The sequence below is a fragment of the Podarcis muralis genome, chromosome 3 (genome assembly GCF_964188315.1).
Source record: "Podarcis muralis chromosome 3, rPodMur119.hap1.1, whole genome shotgun sequence".
Classification (NCBI taxonomy): Eukaryota; Metazoa; Chordata; class Lepidosauria; order Squamata; family Lacertidae; genus Podarcis; species Podarcis muralis.
This window is the reverse complement of record NC_135657.1, coordinates 80,306,923-80,325,460: the sequence shown is the minus strand read 5'-3', so window position 1 is coordinate 80,325,460 and position 18,538 is coordinate 80,306,923. Positions and strand designations below refer to the sequence as shown.

Below are 18,538 nucleotides of genomic sequence, written 5' to 3'. Positions count from 1 at the left end.
GAAAAGTAGGTTTTATTAAAAAGTCCTAAATCACTGGTGCACATAGATTTTCTAAAGAGCATAATATGTACTGAATTCTGAGCAGTTTTCTACAGCATAGATTGCTTACTCATCCACTGAAGTAACTCCATTGGCTTCGAAGGGACTGCCATGGGTTAAACGGTTCAGAACTGTACTCTATCAAATGGTGAGATCAACATGGGCATAGCATACATAGCAAACTGAGGTTCTGCACACACACACACCCCAAATCCTAGCTACGGCTCATGGAGATCCACAATAACTGTATTCAGGCGTTATGCCTTTATAGGCAATGCAAACGTGAGTAGGGTTGCTATACACGTGTAGAAGCCCTCATCACACTTTCCTGCTTAATGCAGGAATGGGGGTGGGACAAGTGAGGTGGTGTAAGTGGTTCTTTCCATTTCAACCTCACAACAACCCTGTGAGGTAGGTTAGGCTGAGAGATTAGGCAGGCGACCTTTACTGCACTGAATACTTTTTTGTTGAGGCAGGAATACCCAGGCATGCAAAACTGACGTCTATTTTAATACTTCGCATTACTATTATTGGTAATAATCATAGCTGTCAACTTTTCCCTTTTCTTGTGAGGAATCCTATTCGGAATAAGGGAATTTCCCTTTAAAAAAGGGGAAAGTTGACAGCTTAGGAAATAATAATAATACTTCGAATTATTATTATTATTATTGATGTTATGGTTGTACGATCCTCTGCCGCCGCTTGGAGCAAGCGCCACTCGAAAAGCAGGATGCGAGCATTTTAATGGAACAAATCCCCGCGCAGCGAGCGCGCGAAACAAAACACAGGCAAGCGGTAAAGGTCCAAGCTAGGAGCGTCTCTGGACCACGTGGGCGGAAGATCCCGCCCCCGCCGTGGGTTTTTGCGATGCCGCCGTCAGTCAACTCTGGTGGGTGGGGCCTAGGCACGCGCTCTCGTCGGTGGAGAGAGCTCCAACCACCCGCCCCGCCCCAGTTCAACCTCACGCCTGCGCAGTACGGCCTTTTAAGTCTCCGCCTGCCTTTCAGCTACGCTACTGGCTGCTTCGGCGCCGGGCCGGACCCGGAAGCGGCTCTTTCCGTCCGCTTGCAGTTTCTGAAGAAGAGGCGGCAGCGGCTGGGGCGGCTGTCCTGCGGCCGGCAGGATGCTCAACGTCCCCTCTCAAGCTTTCCCTGCCCCAGGCTCCCAGCAGCGGGTGGCCGCAGGAGGGCGCAGCAAGGTGCGGCGGGAACTGGGAACGGGGGGTGGGTCTGTGGTACTCCTTGCCACTGGGTCCCAGGGCAACCTGGCGGTGTGAGAGGGGTCGCCTTGCGCATTGGCACCTGCAGAGGCGGAATGGGGGTTAACGCTTCATTTGCTCGTTGAGGGTAGAGATCTGGAACCCAGATGGGTGTTACAGGCGGAAACTCGGCAGGTGAAGCCTTTCCTGGCCCGGAGATTTAGGAAGTGAGAAAAGCTGTTTGGTTTCTGTCTGTTACGTAGTTCCTAAAGTTCTGCCCGGCGAGAGGATGGTGTCAGTTCTTGAGGGAATGAGGTTCAGAGGTTCTTTTAGGTTAAGAGCAGTTTGTGCTGCCTTTTCTTGTGTGTGTGTGTGTGTGTTTTGCAGGCAACACAGATGCATCTGGCTGTTTCCTCTTTTCTGAGGACCGTTGTGTAATTATGGGGCACGTAGTTTCTAAAAGAGAAGGGAGCTCCAGGGTTCAAGCTTGCTTTCAGAATATGCTTATTATCCTGGAAGCCCTAATAGCTGACGGGCAGTATCTGACTTTTTTGTTCTTTAGGGCTGTGGAAAGGCTATAGATGCTTCTGTGCATCCTATTCCTTTCATGTGTTTGGGACTCAACTTAAGTCCAGTGTGGTGGTTGGTTAAAACTATAATAGTGGCAGGGTATGGGGAACATTTGCATAAAGGAAGATTGGTTTTGAAGTGTCTTCAAGCTGATTGTTGTCATTATGAAACTAGTGGGCTGTCATGCGGTAGTATAAGGCTGAAGCCAGTGTTGGTATGTCAGCTGATTCCTGTTGAGTAATGTGATGGGCTGTGGAAATTGTGGAGTCCTCAACAAGTAGAGTCAATGAATTTTTCATGGTACAGCTCTTTTGCAGACAGTGCTGTTTGAGCATTAGAGAAGAATGTGCACTTTAAAAACCACGCAGCTGTTAAGTGTGTCACAAATAACAGTAGTAATTGGAGTGAAGTTCTGCCCATATTGAAGATCTAAGGAGAAGATTACTAGAAATTTAGAGTGACTAAAGATGCAGGAAAAGCAGGAACTGATGCAATGTTGTGTTCCTCATGCATACACAAGTTGCATATTTTCCAGCATAAGTATCTCCCTATTGTAGGGAGATAGAAATTCTGTTGGGGAAACAATAGCCTCCTTCAAAATCCCCTATGTTACATGTTCTCAATTGCATTTAAAGCATAGTCTCCTTGACCAAGAGATTTGCTGTATGCTTGTCTTTCTAGTTTGTATATCTTCTCCCACTGCCGGGCCCAATGTTGTCTCTGATTTAATTTCATATAGAAGTAAAGACCAAGCCTAAATTGTGCACTTAGAGCACTTAAATGCACAATGACTGCATTTATGTTATAAAATATTGGCTTATTAAGTAGTTACTTTACTCCTCCCTTCCCATGAGCAGTGAAATATGGCACAAAGCCACAGTTAACCGTAACTTCCCACTACATAAGAACTAGGAAACTATAGTTACTGGCTTACAGACAAGCCAGGATATGAAATTGTGATAAAAAAATTAATTCAAGAGCCTAGACCATTAGCTATAATGATGTTCGTGGGGCTTGGTTACATACATTTATTTTTATGCCACATTTCCATAGTTCAAGTCATGTTCAAGGCAGCTAACAACATGAAAAAAATCCCTAATTACGAACATAACAAAAATAGCCATAAATAATAACTAAAATATCAAAAGTACACAACCAAGTTAAACAATTTCCACATAAATTATAAGATCTAAAATAAAGATACAGAAAGTGAATATTAATAACAGCAACACACACAGCCTGAGAAAACCTTAAGCTATACCCCATTCCAAGGGTCTGTTCAGGGAAATGTGTTTGGATAGGAGAACTTGGCTGGAATAAATTGAACTTCCCTCCCCCTCCCCCAGTTTTTCTGATTATTAGATTACATATTCGTATTTACCACAGAAGCAGTCCTGCATGCTAACTTTCCTCACCATTGTCTGCTATGTCTCTGTTTGAAGGTTATTTTCTTCTGCTTTGCATAGCTTTGTCTTTGTGTGCCAGAATTAAACAAGGTTTTTTGCTGTTCACCATAAAGGATGGCAATAAACCGATCTACTTCTGCTTTTTGTTGCTAATTATTTAATAAACTTATCTTCCTCCACAAACTTATCTTCCTTTCTAGGTACCTTTGAAACCAGGCCGAAGTCTTATGGACTGGATTCGATTAACTAAAAGTGGGAAAGATCTAACTGGTCTAAAAGGAAGATTAATAGAGGTGACTGAAGACGAACTTGCTAAGCATAATAAGAGGACTGACTGTTGGATATGCATAAGAGGTAGGCTGCTTTGTTGACATTTCTTATGAATGTGCTATTGCTACTTATTTCCCCCCAAAGCTTTTATGCAGCAGCAGCAGCAACAACAACAACAATAATTTATTTATACCCTGCCCATCTGGCTGGGTTTCCCCAGCCACTCTTATATAGAAGAAAGAAATATAACAAAATAAATATGTGTAAGTGGTTAAAAAGTTCCATTAGAGCTTAGGTAATGAGATTAGTTAATAGCAATGCCATTTAGCATTTAGATAGCAGCAAGTGAACACCTGTAACTGTATTGTCCCAAATTTTGCTTTGAGCATATTCTTTTTTCTCTCACTCACCTTCCAAAGAGTTATCCTTGCCTTTCATTTACTGGAAATATATCCTCTGTCATAAGCAAAGTAGAAACAGATTTGTGGAATTCTCAATGGGGGTGCAGAGAGTACTTTTGAAACTTAATGCCCACTAGGGGATGTGGGGGATGGATGCCCCTTTAGTAAAGACAATAGACCAGAGGTTGTTGGACTGCAATTCCCTTTCTGCCAAAGCACCCAAGGTGGTTTACTATTTTAAAGCATTAAAACAAATACGTTATTTAAAATGAAGAGTCACAAAGCCATTTCAGGCCAACTGTGAGCTGATGGTATGTGTTCTTCCTTTTCTGGGCTACTGCAGGGTTGTCCAAGGGAAGGTGGGGCAGGATCTGCCCCAGCGGTTTTCTCAGACCATTGATCGTTCTGTCAGGAGCAGATGGTATGTGTGCTCCAGGGCCTAGGTTCTCTTTCTCCTATAGCAGGGTGGTCCATCACACAACCCAAGGACTGCATGTGGCCCTCAAGGCCTCTTTTGGTGACTGTGGCAACATTTGATTACACCCTCCACAGCCCTCACACTGCCTTCTCAAAGCCAGGAGAGAAGATGCTGGCCTTTGGGAAGGAGGCATGGGGGCTCTGACCGGATTCTAGAGTCCTCCTGCCGCCTTCCCAAAGCCCAGTTAGCATTTTCCCAGCTGTGGGAGGGGCTCTAGGACCCTTCCAGCGCTTTGTGCTTCCTTTCCAAAGTCCAGCACCTCACTTAGCTGTCTTCGGGAAGGCATCACGAAGGCTGGGGTGTGTGAAATTTTGGCCTTACTCCCCCACACAACAAGGCAGTGTACAGCCCCCAGGCTCCGTCTCAAAGTACTCTTGTGGCCCTCTTGGTATGAAAAGTTGGACTGTCCGCCCTGTCTTATAATAATCCTGTGATCAGCAGTCAAATGGACTTAATTCTGTTTAGGTTCAGGAAAAAAAGTTTTGGTTCAGGTTTGAGTCCTTTCTTTTTCATGCTAGAAAGAAGAGAGACAAACCACCAAACACCTGTTTTTCCTCAAATAGAGGAATAATATTTGGAGAGGGCCATAGCTCAATGGAAGAGCATTTGCTTTGCCTGCAGAACGTCCCAAGTTCATTTTCCCAGCATCTCTAGGTAGATCTGGGAGAGAACCCTGTCTGAAAACTTGGAGAGTCATGGCCAATCAGTTTACAGTCTGTAGATGATGCTGAGCTAGATGGACCCAGTGGACTGACTTGGTATAAGGCAGCTTCCTGTATTTCTCTGTAACATCATTTGACTCCCTGGACTGTTCTTTTCATTCCTGGTTGCGTCCTGACCAGTACACTAATAGGCTGAGAGCCAAATGACACACAGACTGTGCTTACAGAATGCTTCTGCGAGGTTTGTGGGACAAATTAATTGCCTCGCTGGAGAAAACCAAGGGCCAGCATTCTGCTTCTAGTAGAGACAGGCTTGATGCCTCTGAAGGTAGAACTTTTGTACATGTTGACTCTACATATTTGTCGTCATAGTGAATTGCTGTTGATAGAGCTATGGTTCATGAATTCAAGGTAATACACTGTTAGATTTCCCGGGAAGACTTAATACCATATGCGTTCCCTTGTACTAACCTCTACTTTTCTTCCAGTGTGGTTTTTTTCCTGTTGGCCTTGGACTTGACAGAGTCTGGCAAACATCTTTGTTCCATTTTCAGTGTTTATTTTTGTGCTCTTGAATGCTGCTTTTCATTTTAAAAAATACCTCCAGGTGGAGTATATTGCTGGCATTGGCCAGCTTGGAACTCATTCCTCTCTCAGCTGTAGTTTTAATGCTCCGGAAAATATGAAACATTTATCTATAGTAGATTGTATTTTGCCAAGCTGCACAGATGTAATGCACGGTAATAGCTATAATTGCTTTGTGCTTTAGGAAAGCACTAAATGCAAAGGCAAAATTGCTTGCTGTAGGTCTTGAATAAGGAATCTAATATACCAAAATAATCACTGAGTTGCCTGGCTATGAAGAGTACCATTAATTGCAGTAATATATGTATTTACACACGCCTGTTAAATGCCACTGTACAACTGACATGCCCCCCCCCCCCAGTCTTAAAATCTTGTCGAAACAAAACAAAATAAAAAAATAAAAAAAAATCATTCCAGTAGCACCTTAGAGACCAACTAAGTTAGTTATTGGTATGAGCTTATACCAATAACTAACTTAGTTGGAAGGATTTTATTTTATTTTATTATTTATTTTATTTTATTTTATTTTTGTTTCGACTATGGCAGACCAACATGGCTACCTACCTGTAATTAAAACCTTGTGTAAATGATAGTGGGAAGCACACCTTATATAAATTTGTATGTATTGACGTGCTGGCATCACCTACATTTTCTGTGGGTCGCATGATTTGAGAAAGAAAACCATTTCCATGCATTATGAACAAATTAGGATCCTTTCTATGACATCAGCTACATTGTCATAGCCTTAAAATGGCACTCACTCCATTCTGAGTGGTGAAATACCCGCTTCTGTTTTTTTAACAGTGATGTTATAAATTCACCTGTCTGCCCAGGACACTCTGCAAAGATACCTATGAGCAAAAAAGTGACTGAATCTGCTTTCAGAGTTAACATACCTTTTCTGATATGCAGTGCTCAGCACTTTACACTAGATGGCATTCTGAGTGCATATTGGATGAAAGGCTTTGTTATGTGACATCTGTATTGAGCTAAGATATTTGGACAAGTCTTCCATGAGTCCCTAAAGCATTGTTCTCTGTATCTAGTGCTACTGCTAAATGGACAGTGTTATATACACACACAGTCTTGGGGCATTTTTGAAACCTAGTAGATTTGTTGTAGCTTTCTAGCTTTGCAAGTGTGCAAGCCTGTAATGAGAGAGAACCCCACAGTTCTGATTAACCCATTTATCAGCAAATACTTTTCTTAGAGTGGATCCCTTGTCTATGTTGTAAACAAAAACAGTTCCCTTTCCCTTATGGGGTCCACAAGAGCCCTTATAGAGTCCTTTGTAGGTTCTCCATCAGTAGAAGAAAATAACAGAGGCCAACCAGAGAATATTGAGAAGCAAAGCAGCTAGTAAGCCTGATCTTTATTAAAGCTGTTGCAACAGGGTGCTCCCTCACATGCAGGAGAGAGGAGGAGGACCCAGGACAAAGGTGTGCAAGCCCTTCTATAGACTTTTGAACTTCCCACCCTGTAGCTCAAGACCACCACTCCATACATCATACATACATCACAGAAAGGGTGTAGCCCAAGACCACTACCCCAAATACATCATACATACATCAGAGAAGGGGTGGACTACAACAGAAATCTGAGTGAGTTGTTTTTATCCTGTCTGCCAGGTTACCTGATTGGATTACCTGGGCATCCTGGCCACTCTTTTGTTATAATAACTACTCAATCCCTGAATCCAGGTCACAGGCTCACCCCATTCATATATTAAATGTGCCCTTGAGACAGGATTTGTGAGCAAAGAGACAATGGGGAGGCTCCCCTTTTCCTTTCACCTTGCAGAGAAATATTTGAGGTCATTTGGGAGAGACAAAATGGTTTCAGGACTATGTTCTGTGGGGTTTTAGACCACATAAATATGGTTTAAACATTTATGAATGTTACACACACACACACACACACACACACACACACACACACGACTTTAAAATTCTTATAACATCTACAAATGTAGAACGGTTTACAGCACTGGATATAATATTTTACCTATGATCATTCCGATTCAGTAGTGGGTTACAAAAGTAAATATATGTATTTTCCTGGTTCCTTGCATCTTGCAGTGCATGCACAGAGCTCTTCCTAACGTGACTACGTCTCCATTGATTAGGGGAAAGGGTAACCATGCACATAGGAAGGGATGTATGCTTGGATCTACCACTTCCTCTGAAGCAAGGATAGATGTGACTCTGGATTCTGGACTCTCAGATGCCTAGTCATCAGAACATAAGCTCTCACATGTGCTTTAATATTGTGCCTTAGGTTTACCTAGCATGGCATTCCTGTCTTTTTGTGAATATAACCACTTTCATTGTACAATTTCCTGTTTCAGTATTGCCAAAATAATAAAGAAGCAATGCAGATATATTTAATATTTTTTTTCATAGAGGGCATGCTGCATGTTTTAATTGGATTTTTAAAAATTCTTTTTACAAAAATTGTAGGTCTTGTGTATAATATCACACCGTATATGGAATATCACCCTGGTGGCGAAGATGAGTTGATGAAAGCAGCAGGAGCTGATGGCACAGAGCTATTTGATCAGGTAAAAAGAGTACAGGTCGTATTCAGTTCATCAAAACTTAATCCGAAAGCTGCACACTATAAAGTATTCTGCTGTCTGAAGAAGAAGACACTATTCTGTCATTTACTATATTTTAAAATTGTGTATAATGTGTGTATCGTGATAAACAACAACTTTTTGATGTTTTGAGTTGTAAGATGTGTTGTTTTGAAGTAAAAGCTTCCATTGTGTTCCTCCTGGCCAAGTGTGAGGAAAGAGAGGAGTTCATGAGTCCACTCCAAAAAGAAACTGAAAATTCATTTATATCATGCACTTGTTAAGCAATTGGGCACAACTTCAGCAAGGTGCCCTCTTAAATAGCTAAATCAGAAGCTTAAGTGCTACTCCATGTGTTAGTTGCATTGTTCCTATTTTGAGTTTACATTTCTTAAAAATGAAAAGCATATTATGCTACCTAGTACCTCTGTCCCCATGGTGGATCAGGATCTACCTCTGCTTGTGTTTGTTTTCATTCAGAAGTTCTATGTAACAAGTTTTCATTATTATTTTTTTACTATACCTTTACAGTTGCTTAGAAGCAAGTGTTATTATAAGTGTCCGAATCCCCTAAAATAGTCCTGGTTTCTTCCACATGCAGGTTCATCGCTGGGTTAATTATGAATCGATGCTAAAAGAGTGTATGGTTGGAAGAATGGCACTCAAACCTTTTGCTGCTTTGAAAGGTATACACTCTGTGTGTGTGTGTGTGTGTGTGTTTGTGTGTGTAATAATAAATTGTTTAATATTTTTTTAAAAAAAACTAGGTGCAATCCTAATCCCATTTATGTTGGAGTAAGGTTCATTGACACATTCCATACCAAAATCAATGTCCCTTGCTAGTGTAACTTGACAGAGAGATGTAGCCAATTCTGGCTTTCTCTGTGATACCTGAATTTTCAAACACATTGCTGCATTACACTTTACACTGTATGTGCAGACCTAAGTTGTCTTTTGTTGAGGCCCTTAGCATTGTCCAGTTAAGCACCTGAGTTTGGATGCAGTGATAATCCAAAGGCAAATTACAGTGGTACCTCGCAAGATGAATGCCTCGCAAGACGGAAAACTCGCAAGACGAAAGGGTTTTTTGTTTTTTGAGCTGCTTCGCAAGACGATTTTCCCTATGGGCTTGCTTCACAAGACGGAAACGTCTTGCAAGTTTGTTTCCTTTTTCTTAAAACCGTTAATACAGTTGCGACTTGACTTCCAGGAGCAACTCATAGCACACGGTGTGGTAGTCTTTTTTGAGGTTTTTAACCTCACTTTGGTGATTTTTGAAGCTTTTCCAAAACTTTTCCGACACCGTGCTTCGCAAGACGAAAAAATCGCAAGATGAAAAAACTCGCGGAACGAATTAATTTCGTCTTGCGAGGCACCACTGTAGTCCGCTCACGATCTGCCTGTTATTAAAGACCCATTCATTTAACTGACGCTTGCTTATGATAAGCAGCATTTGCTAGATTGAATTATTGGATGTGCAAAACTAGTTCATTGTGTTACCTCTGCAGAGCCATGGTTCCCTTCCCTCAATACATACTCCTGAGTAGCACAGTTTTGTTAAAATTTATTTTTAATGCTTGCCAAGTGTTGGTTCAGCTTTAAAAGGCAATGTTCTAGCTTCTTGTTTTAATTTGCTTGCTGTGTCAACACAACAGAGAGCTCAGGAGACTGGGTTTTATTGTTGCTATGTAGCTGACACTGTGAGTTATAGTAAGATGCTGCTGTGTATAAACGTAACCAAGAGTAGTCTTCTAGTTGAGCAGAATCTGTAGAATCCAGATTGGCTAAGGCATCTTTTAAGTACAAGAACAGGGTTTTAAAACAAATGGTCTTGGTGCAGGTTTATAACTTTTATGTGATTAAAATAGCATTAAAGAATTGGGCATCCTAGGCAATTTTGAGGTTGTGAATGATCGTTATCTCCTGCCTCCCATAAGCTCTGCTAGCTTTTGCTCTACGTCTTCTGTTCGCTCCAGGGTAGTAGCTTCTTCATGACTTCTTGCTGACTTGTGTGATGCTGAAAGCTTGTTTTCTTCCTCTAATTTCTGTTGCACACTCTATAATGATATTGAACTCCTGGATTCAGCGAGGAAATGGAGGCTCTTTAGAATGTCTTATAAAGGAGAACTACGAAAATTTCCTTTTCAGTGTAATAGACATAGATCAATATCCTTTCATTTTATTTGGCACTTTTAAATGATACTGAGTATCGCCTCCCAACACAGCCTTTCAAAAGTCAGCTTCGTATACAAAGCTAAATTAATAGTTACAGTAGTTCTTCTACTTAGGATAGTTCATTGTACAGTAATTTAGCTGTTCGTCTTTCCTAGCTCTAAGAACAAACACTAACGACAACAGACAGGGAGCAATAATCTTAAGGGGGAAATTTTGGATACAATCTCCAGAGGTCCTTCATTAGGCAATCTCTGGGGCTTACATATGCATCCCATGGGACTTGTGGTGCTTCTTGAAAAAATGATAGCCTGCCACTCACCACTGCTTTTGAAATCCATTAAAAATATTAAAAAGCAGAGGTGGTCTTTATGTGGCAGAGATGATCGCAATTTGAAAAAACAAACAAACACCAAAAAACCCACAAGCCTAAAGCACAGCTAGAGACTCGAGCAAGCTGTGTTTGTGGCCATAGTTTGCCGTTTGTTGGCATTTTTGGTACACTTACATTTAGAGTGAAGACTATCTGAATTATTTGAGGACAAAGTAGCAGTTAAACAGTTCATTTATCCCCAGTTGTTGGTACCTGATACTATATTTGAAAGGTATCTATTTTTTTCCCTTTATGAAAAAATAACATGTAAATGAATGTGCTGTAGCCAAGGTTTAAAGAGTAGGACAAAGTATCCCAAGCTTTCAGTATTCCATATGGAGATCATTCCATTCCTAAAAATGTCTGCTGTTAAGACATCAGCTCTATACAAAGTACTATACATTTTCAAAGGCCTGACTTAGGAATGACGACATTAAAATGCACTGTTACAGTGGTACCCCGCAAGACGAATGCCTCGCAAGACGGAAAACCCGCAAGACGAAAGGGTTTTCTGTTTTGGAGGCGCTTCGCAAGACGAATTTCCCTATGGGCTTGCATCGCAAGACGAAAGCCCATAGGGAAATGCTGGCGGTCGGGAGCAAAGACTTTCGCCCACAGCCGGCCTTCAGAAGAGGACCTCTTCTGAAGGCCGGCGGGGGGCAAAAGTCTTTGCTCCCCCCCGCCTGCCTTCCCCCCGCCTGCCCCGGGCGATCTTAAAATGCTGGCGGGCGGGAGCGAAGCGTTCGCTGCCGACCCCAGCATTTTAAAATCTCCCCGTGTCCCGGGGAGATTTAAAAATGCTGGGGGTCGGCAGCGCTTCGCTCCCGACCCCCAGCATTTTAAAACCTTCCCGGGACACGGGGAGATTTTAAAATGCTGGGGGTCGGCAGCGCTTCCCTCCCGACCCCCAGCATTTTAAAATCTCCTCGGGACAGAGACTTCTCTGCTGTCCCTTGGAGATTTTAAAATGCTGGGGTCGGCAGCGAACGCTTTGCTCCCGACCCCCAGCATTTTAAAACCTTCCCGGGACACGGGGAGATTTTAAAATGCTGGGGTCGGCAGCGCTTCGCTCCCGACCCCCAGCATTTTAAAACGCTGTTCCGAAGGGGGGGGCGGGATCACCTGCCCCAGCCGCCCCACTTCGGAACGCTGTTCCGAAGCGGGGAGGGGGGGCGGGAAGACCTGCCCCAGCCGCCCCACTTCGGAACGCTGTTCCGAAGCGGGGAGGGGGGGCGGGAAGACCTGCCCCAGCCGCCCCACTTCGGAACGCTGTTCCGAAGCGGGGAGGGGGGGCGGGAAGACCTGCCCCAGCCGCCCCACTTCGGAACGCTGTTCCGAAGCGGGGCGGGGGGCGGGAACACCTTCTGAAGGCGGGCAGGGGGCGAAAGTCTTTGTCCCCCCTGCCTGCCTTCCCAGGGGCTTTTAAATCGCCCCGGACAGCGGAGAAGTCCTCCGCTGTCGGGGCGATTTTAAAATGCCGCCCGCCAGCATTTTAAGATCGCCCGGACAGCGGAGAAGTCCTCCGCTGTCCCAGGGTTTTTTAAAATGTTGGGGGTGGGAAGAAATGCCCTTGTCCCCCCCCCAGCCTTCAGAAGAGGTCCGGGGACAGACTGTCCCCGGACCTGGTCTGAAGGCGGTTTCCCTAGGAACGCATTAATTGATTTTCAATGCATTCCTATGGGAAACCGTGCATCGCAAGACGAAAAAACCGCAAGACGAAGAGACTTGCGGAACGAATTAATTTCGTCTTGCGAGGCACCACTGTAGTTACAGAAATGGTTGTAAACTTTTGTTTAGTGTTTCCTGCAATTTGCTTGCAGGTGAAAGGGCCAAAGATGAATTGTCCAGAGTACTGCCACTGAGAGGGTTATAATGCATTCCATTTGAAGCAGCACTGGTGCAGCAAGTCCTAGGACTGGTGCACATGAATGGGCGCTAAATGGAATGTGCTTTAAGCTGCTTCTTGCAGCAAGTGCTGCCATGCGGCAAACAGTGGCTTGCCATAGCAGCTGGGTGGCTTTTATTCACACTACCACAAACATTGCATAGTGGCATGCAGGGGGGGAAATCATTCTAGTCTCTACACATAAATGATATAGCACAATGAGGCAGTTCCATGTGGTTTTCATAGTGATTGTTTCATTATCCAAAAATATAGCAGATAGTTGTGCCATTAGCAGTACAGCATCCTACATGTTGGGAGCATAAGGCAAAACATGGTTTGCAGCATTTCTAAGAAATCCAGTTTTCAGTTTGTCACTTTTATATGTTATGCAGTGAATGTATCCAGATTGGGGAAACCGTGGCTTTAAATATATAATTCCTAAGGTTGTACTAACTTTTTCATCATATATGCCAGTAGCCCATCAAATAATTACATTTATTTACAATTGGATATATTCTTCTCTTCAGTTTACTGCTTTTTATTCTTTTGCATGCTTTATTTTTCTTCTCTTCAGCTTTGATGAGCCTTCTTTATTTTTCCTCAGTTTTTTTTGTTTTGTGTTGTTTTGCCCAGAATGATTGCATATTGTAGCATAACTTGTGGGAGTTTTTTTGCTCTCATGATCACAGCATTCTTCTTGCATACTTGCAGAATCTTGCCCCATTGTATCTGAAGAAAACAGAATCTTAAATGGTAAGTATTGGTGCAAACAGTATCGCATGTATTTTAAAAACAACAACACAGAGATATACAAATCAGAGACATGCAGATCACTGGTGGAACTTCATATAGATATCTTTTTCTGACTAAACTAAGGACCATCCCACTTTCACTCCAACAACACTCTATCTAAGTTGCCTATACTGTCATGTGCTACTGTCAGAAATAAGATGACACAGCAGAAAATGAAATAGAGAAGATAGAGCATTGGGCTACTTGAGAAAGAGAGCTGCAGGGGAAGAAAAATGCTCCTCGGATCTGTTGCCAATAATAGTTCAGGAGTTTTTGTTGTTGGAAAACTTGCAGGTGCTTGATGAAATCTCTGTTCCTGTGTGCCCTTATTAACAGCACAGATCTTGAGTTCCCTTCTTGCTTTCTGATTTCATATTATTGTCTTATATTGAAGCCTGCTCAAAGATGGTGGCAGGAGTTTCGGGAAGAACAAGTTGGAGCAAATTGCTGTGCATATATGTGGTGCTTAGACATTGGGTCAAATTTTTCATAGTGGATTGTTGAAGAAATTGCGATTGCAGAAGTCTTTTGGCTGAGTTGAGATGTTACATTAAACCATAGTGCTCAAGCATTGGGCCAATGCATTTGCTCTTCCAGCGTCATGAGGTGCGTATTGGAAGCTTTAATTTCAGTTTTCAACTAACTGTAGTGTGTTATGTCTGAATTCAAAATGTTGTTAGTCTTTCCTATGGTTTAGACCATGGTCCCTAGCTAACAGGACCAGTGGTCAGGGATGATGGAAACTGTAGTCCCAAAACACCTGGAGGGCCGAGTTTGCCTATGCCTGGTTTAAACCATACTTAAGACTAATCACTGTTTCTCAGAGAATGGACATAGCAACAGATTGCTGTTAATTGGAAACAGAAACACAAGCTTCTAATCTCCTTGTGGCTGCACCAGAGGAAGAGAGTGGAGAGGAAACACACAACACCTACCCATTGCTTCTTGCTACAGTTGATTGATCTAGATTTGACACATGCCAAACAATTTAAAAGATGATTCTGAAGAGATCATGAAAACGTTTCTGTGTTTCTAATGCTGTCGCTTATGTCCTAATCAGAAGTCGACTACTTAGCTGAGCAGTGAGTTTCTTAACTGAAACTAGAATTTAGATTTCTTTATTCTTTAAGTCTGTTTTTAGGTTTGCTTCCTGCAGGGTTGACTGCTGCTAACAAAAGGATGTCTGCAGTTTTGAGCAAAATACATTTAAGAAGCAAAATTAGAGATGAAGTTTTCCCACTCTCCCACCCCAGTGAGGCTCTACAGGGCTAGCCCTGCCACAATTCATGTCACTTCTTGTTGTTAAGAGTAAAATGCTTCTTCCAAAATACGGATTCTAGTTTTTAGAATATTGTGGAGAAGAATTAAAAAGGCAGCAAACTGGTTCTTCTCTCCCTCTCTTTCTCCCCACCCCTTCCTGTATCGGCATAACGCTGATCATATAAAGCGATCCACTGAGCTATAGTAAGGAATAACAGCTGATTGTATCTGCTGAGAATAAGGAGGAAAAGGTGTTAAATTGTTGCTTTGGAGAAATACCTGTAGAACATATGGACCGGCAATTATATTTGGCTAAAAATAATACCATATTATCAGTAGCTATCATGGAGTAACACATTTGTTTTTTGTTTGAAAGGGTTAATGGGTGACTGAGCTGAATAAGTCACCATCAAAGTCTGCTTCAATAATATGCTTCATTAGCCGATAAATATATCTGAACAATACTAGAGTCACTCACTGTACTGGGCATGTAAAAATGGACTGAATCAGAAATTCATTGCAAATAAGCGTGGGCAGATATGAAGAGCAGCAAAACAACACTGAGTCATCTACCTTGTGTAAATAAGCCCTCTGACTCAACTCCCCCTCACCTGTCTTTCTTTATAAAGATAATCTACCATGCCTTCACTTAAAAAGCAGGTATATTCTCTGCTTGTAATTTATGAATAGAACAGGAACAAAACTATAATTAAAAAGCCTGACATGAAACCAATTTTCTGTTGCCACTGTTCATTGAGTTCATTAGCATAGCGGCAGAACCGGAGAAGAATTGGTATGCAGAGAAATCAGCAAGGGCCAAATCTTTCCCTGTATATTGCATTAGACTTAGAACAGTTTTTTATTATGGGACTTTGGGAAAATCAGTTTTCCCCAGGCTGTGCTCTCCATCTGTGAAAGCGAAATGTTGAGAATTTGCCTTGTGAGGGTGGATGTAAGAAATAATCTAATATTGCAACACTAAAGGGCAGTGTAAGTTTATGATGAAACTTGGGGGGAAAGCTTTATTGTGATAGGAAGCTTATCGAGCATAATATTCTGTGTTGTATATACTGTACAGTGATACCTCTGGTTACAAACTTAATTTGTTCCGGAGGTCCGTTCTTAACCTGAAACCGATCTTAACCTGAGGTACCACTTTAGCTAATGGGGCGTGATTTCTGTTCTCATCCTGAGGTAAAGTTCTTAACCAAAGGTATTCCTTCCAGGTTAGCGGAGTCTGTAACCCAAAGTGTTTGTAACCCGAAGTGTTCGAGGTACCACTGTATTGAGATGTAAAAGTAGAGGGCCAAGGCAGTTGTGCCAATGGGGTCTGAATATGTGACCATGTCATGGACTGGCTGGAGGCAGAGGCGTGGTGGGAGGCACTAGCTGGAAAACCCCCCAGGGAACCCCCAGGGGAAGAAGGCTGAGAGCCAGGGGGGTTGGTAGTGGGGTGACAATTAGTGGTCAGAGGGAGGAGGAGCAGTCAGAGGCAAAAGAGGTAACAGGGTTTAGTGAGCAGGAAGAGGCTGTGTCAGAAAGTGGTTCAAACACTGTGGGAGAGGCGGAGGCTGGAAAAGAGGGGGACCAAGAGGCAGCGATGAGGCAGGCTAGTGAAAATCCAAGGAGTATCCCCCTCCTGCTGCGACCAGTTGCCCTCTCTCCTGGTCTCCTAGAGCCCATTTCTCCTAGAGAAATGGAAAGGGAAGAGCAGAAAGTGGTTGTATGCAGATGCAGCCTGCAGCTGCTTCGGATAGACAATGGAGAGGAGGAGCCTTATAGGACGGCGGGAAGGTGGGGACCTTCAGTCCTTGCAACTGAATCATTGGGGCAAGACCTACTTGTGTAGCTAACTAATGCATCCGGTCAGCACAAGGATTTACACTTGGACAACATAACTTTCTCCCTTGTCTCCCTGCACATGCCCTATGCCCTCCCCAAATCTGCTCTGGTGGGTGGGGTGTTCTGTTGCACTATAGGAAATCCTTGTGCTGACAGGACATGTTAGTTGGATGCCACCTATTGTCGTCTTTTTCCAGATAAGAGGGAAAAGGCTTGTGCAAAATGCTAGATCGTACCTTATGCGGAAATATTATCTTTCAAATGCAATTACAATGTGGTCACACAGTACTTTCCCCCCTGTGCTATAGCAGGCAGTTGATATTTTCAATGAGTTTTCTATTGTGTCCCATGCTTCCTGTGTCAAATCTAGTTTAGACTTTAATATAAAGGTCACTTGCAGCATTTAGGAAGTTGGGAAATAAATTGTCAAGGCTTGAAAATTCAGTCTTGCTGCATTACACTGGATTGTTTTTGTTGTTGTTGTTAACTTTAAGATAGTCTGTGAATTTCCAGTAGTGACAGTTTCAGTATATGTGGTCCCTGTAAGCAATATGATATTCCTGAACTCGTAGAACACTATAACATGTAAATATAGGAGAAAAAAATGAATGAAGGAATTACTAAAAATCTACAGCAACCCTGTAACATAGTTATAGTTGTTGTTTAGTCATGTTCGACTCTTCGTGACCCCATGGACCAGAGCACGCCAGGCACTCCTGTCTTCCACTGCCTCCCGCAGTTTGGTCAGACTCATGTTTGTAGCTTCAAGAACACTGTCCAACCATCTTGTCCTCTGACGTCCCCTTCTCCTTGTGCCCTCCATCTTTCCCAACATCAGGGTCTTTTCCAGGGAGTCTTCTCTTCTCATGAGGTGGCCAAAGTATTGGAGCCTCAGCTTCACAATCTGTCCTTCCAGTGAGCACTCAGGGCTGATTTCCTTAAGAATGGATACGTTTGATCTTCTTGCAGTCCATGGGACTCTCAAGAGTCTCCTCCAGCACCATAATTCAAAAGCATCAATTCTTCGGAGATCAGCCTTCTTTATGGTCCAGCTCTCACTTCCATACATCACTACTGGGAAAACCATGGCTTTAACTATACGGACCTTTGTTGGCAAGGTGATGTCTCTGCTTTTTAAGGTGCTGTCTAGGTTTGCCATCGCCTTTCTCCCAAGGAGCAGGCGTCTTTTAATTTCGTGACTGCTGTCACCATCTGCAGTGATCATGGAGCCCAAGAAAGTAAAATCTCTCACTACCTCCATTTCTTCCCCTTCTATTTGCCAGGAGTTGATGGGCCCAGTGGCCATGATCTTCGATTTTTTTGATGTTGAGCTTCAGACCATATTTTGCGCTCTCCTCTTTCACCCTCATTAAGAGGTTCTTTAATTCCTCCTCACTTTCTGCCATCAAGGTTGTGTCATCTGCATATCTGAGGTTGTTGATATTTCTTCCGGCGATCTTAATTCCAGTTTGGGATTATAGTTACAGTATAATAGTATAATTCTAAATATATTTTCTGTAGGCAAGCAAGAAAAGATCAATTTTAATCAATAAAAGAAATGCTAAGCCTTGTTTACAGAGAGTTTCTAAAGGGCATTCTAAAAATCTCTTCCCCTGGGAAGTCTTCATAGTGTATTATTGACAATTCATTAAGAGGGCAGATTTTGTTTTTCTGTTGTGTTTCTATAGGTATAGCAAACTTTGATTCTACTTATTTTGGGTCATAGGTCTTGAATAATACCGAGTTTCCTCATCCTGAAGAGATGGTTAATGGAAAATATTCCAGTTTTAACCATTTAATATTTTATTATAGTTATTGGTAAGGTTTAGAAACTGCTACCACATAGTGGAACAGGTATACTTTCACTGTTTGAAATCATCAGCAGTATTCCAGTTCTTTCTTTCTTTCTTTCTTTCTTTCTTTCTTTCTTTCTTTCTTTTTTTCCTTCCTTTCTTTCTTTCTTTCTATCTTTCTTTCTTTCTTTCTTTCTGGTATTGGCTTTGTTTGACTCATTTTCTGTTCAGACTTGT

The 18,538-nt window shown here is 42.5% G+C and overlaps 1 protein-coding gene across 3 annotated transcripts in view; it reads left to right on the top strand.

Moving 5' to 3' along the window:
• The first annotated feature begins 1,041 nt into the window (after nt 1-1,041).
• CYB5R4 (cytochrome b5 reductase 4) overlaps nt 1,042-18,538 on the top strand; it is a 33,647-nt gene continuing 16,150 nt past the window's right edge. Inside the window, exons 1-5 of one of the 3 annotated variants that reach the window (XM_077926182.1) lie at nt 1,042-1,237; nt 3,414-3,567; nt 8,069-8,169; nt 8,786-8,870; nt 13,326-13,367. In XM_077926182.1, the coding sequence (XP_077782308.1) occupies nt 1,163-1,237; nt 3,414-3,567; nt 8,069-8,169; nt 8,786-8,870; nt 13,326-13,367 (457 nt within the window). In that variant the 5' untranslated portion in view covers nt 1,042-1,162. The remainder of the gene's footprint in view (nt 1,238-3,413; nt 3,568-8,068; nt 8,170-8,785; nt 8,871-13,325; nt 13,368-18,538) is intronic. The other 2 variants (XM_028722889.2, XM_077926181.1) reach the window with 2 other exon arrangements.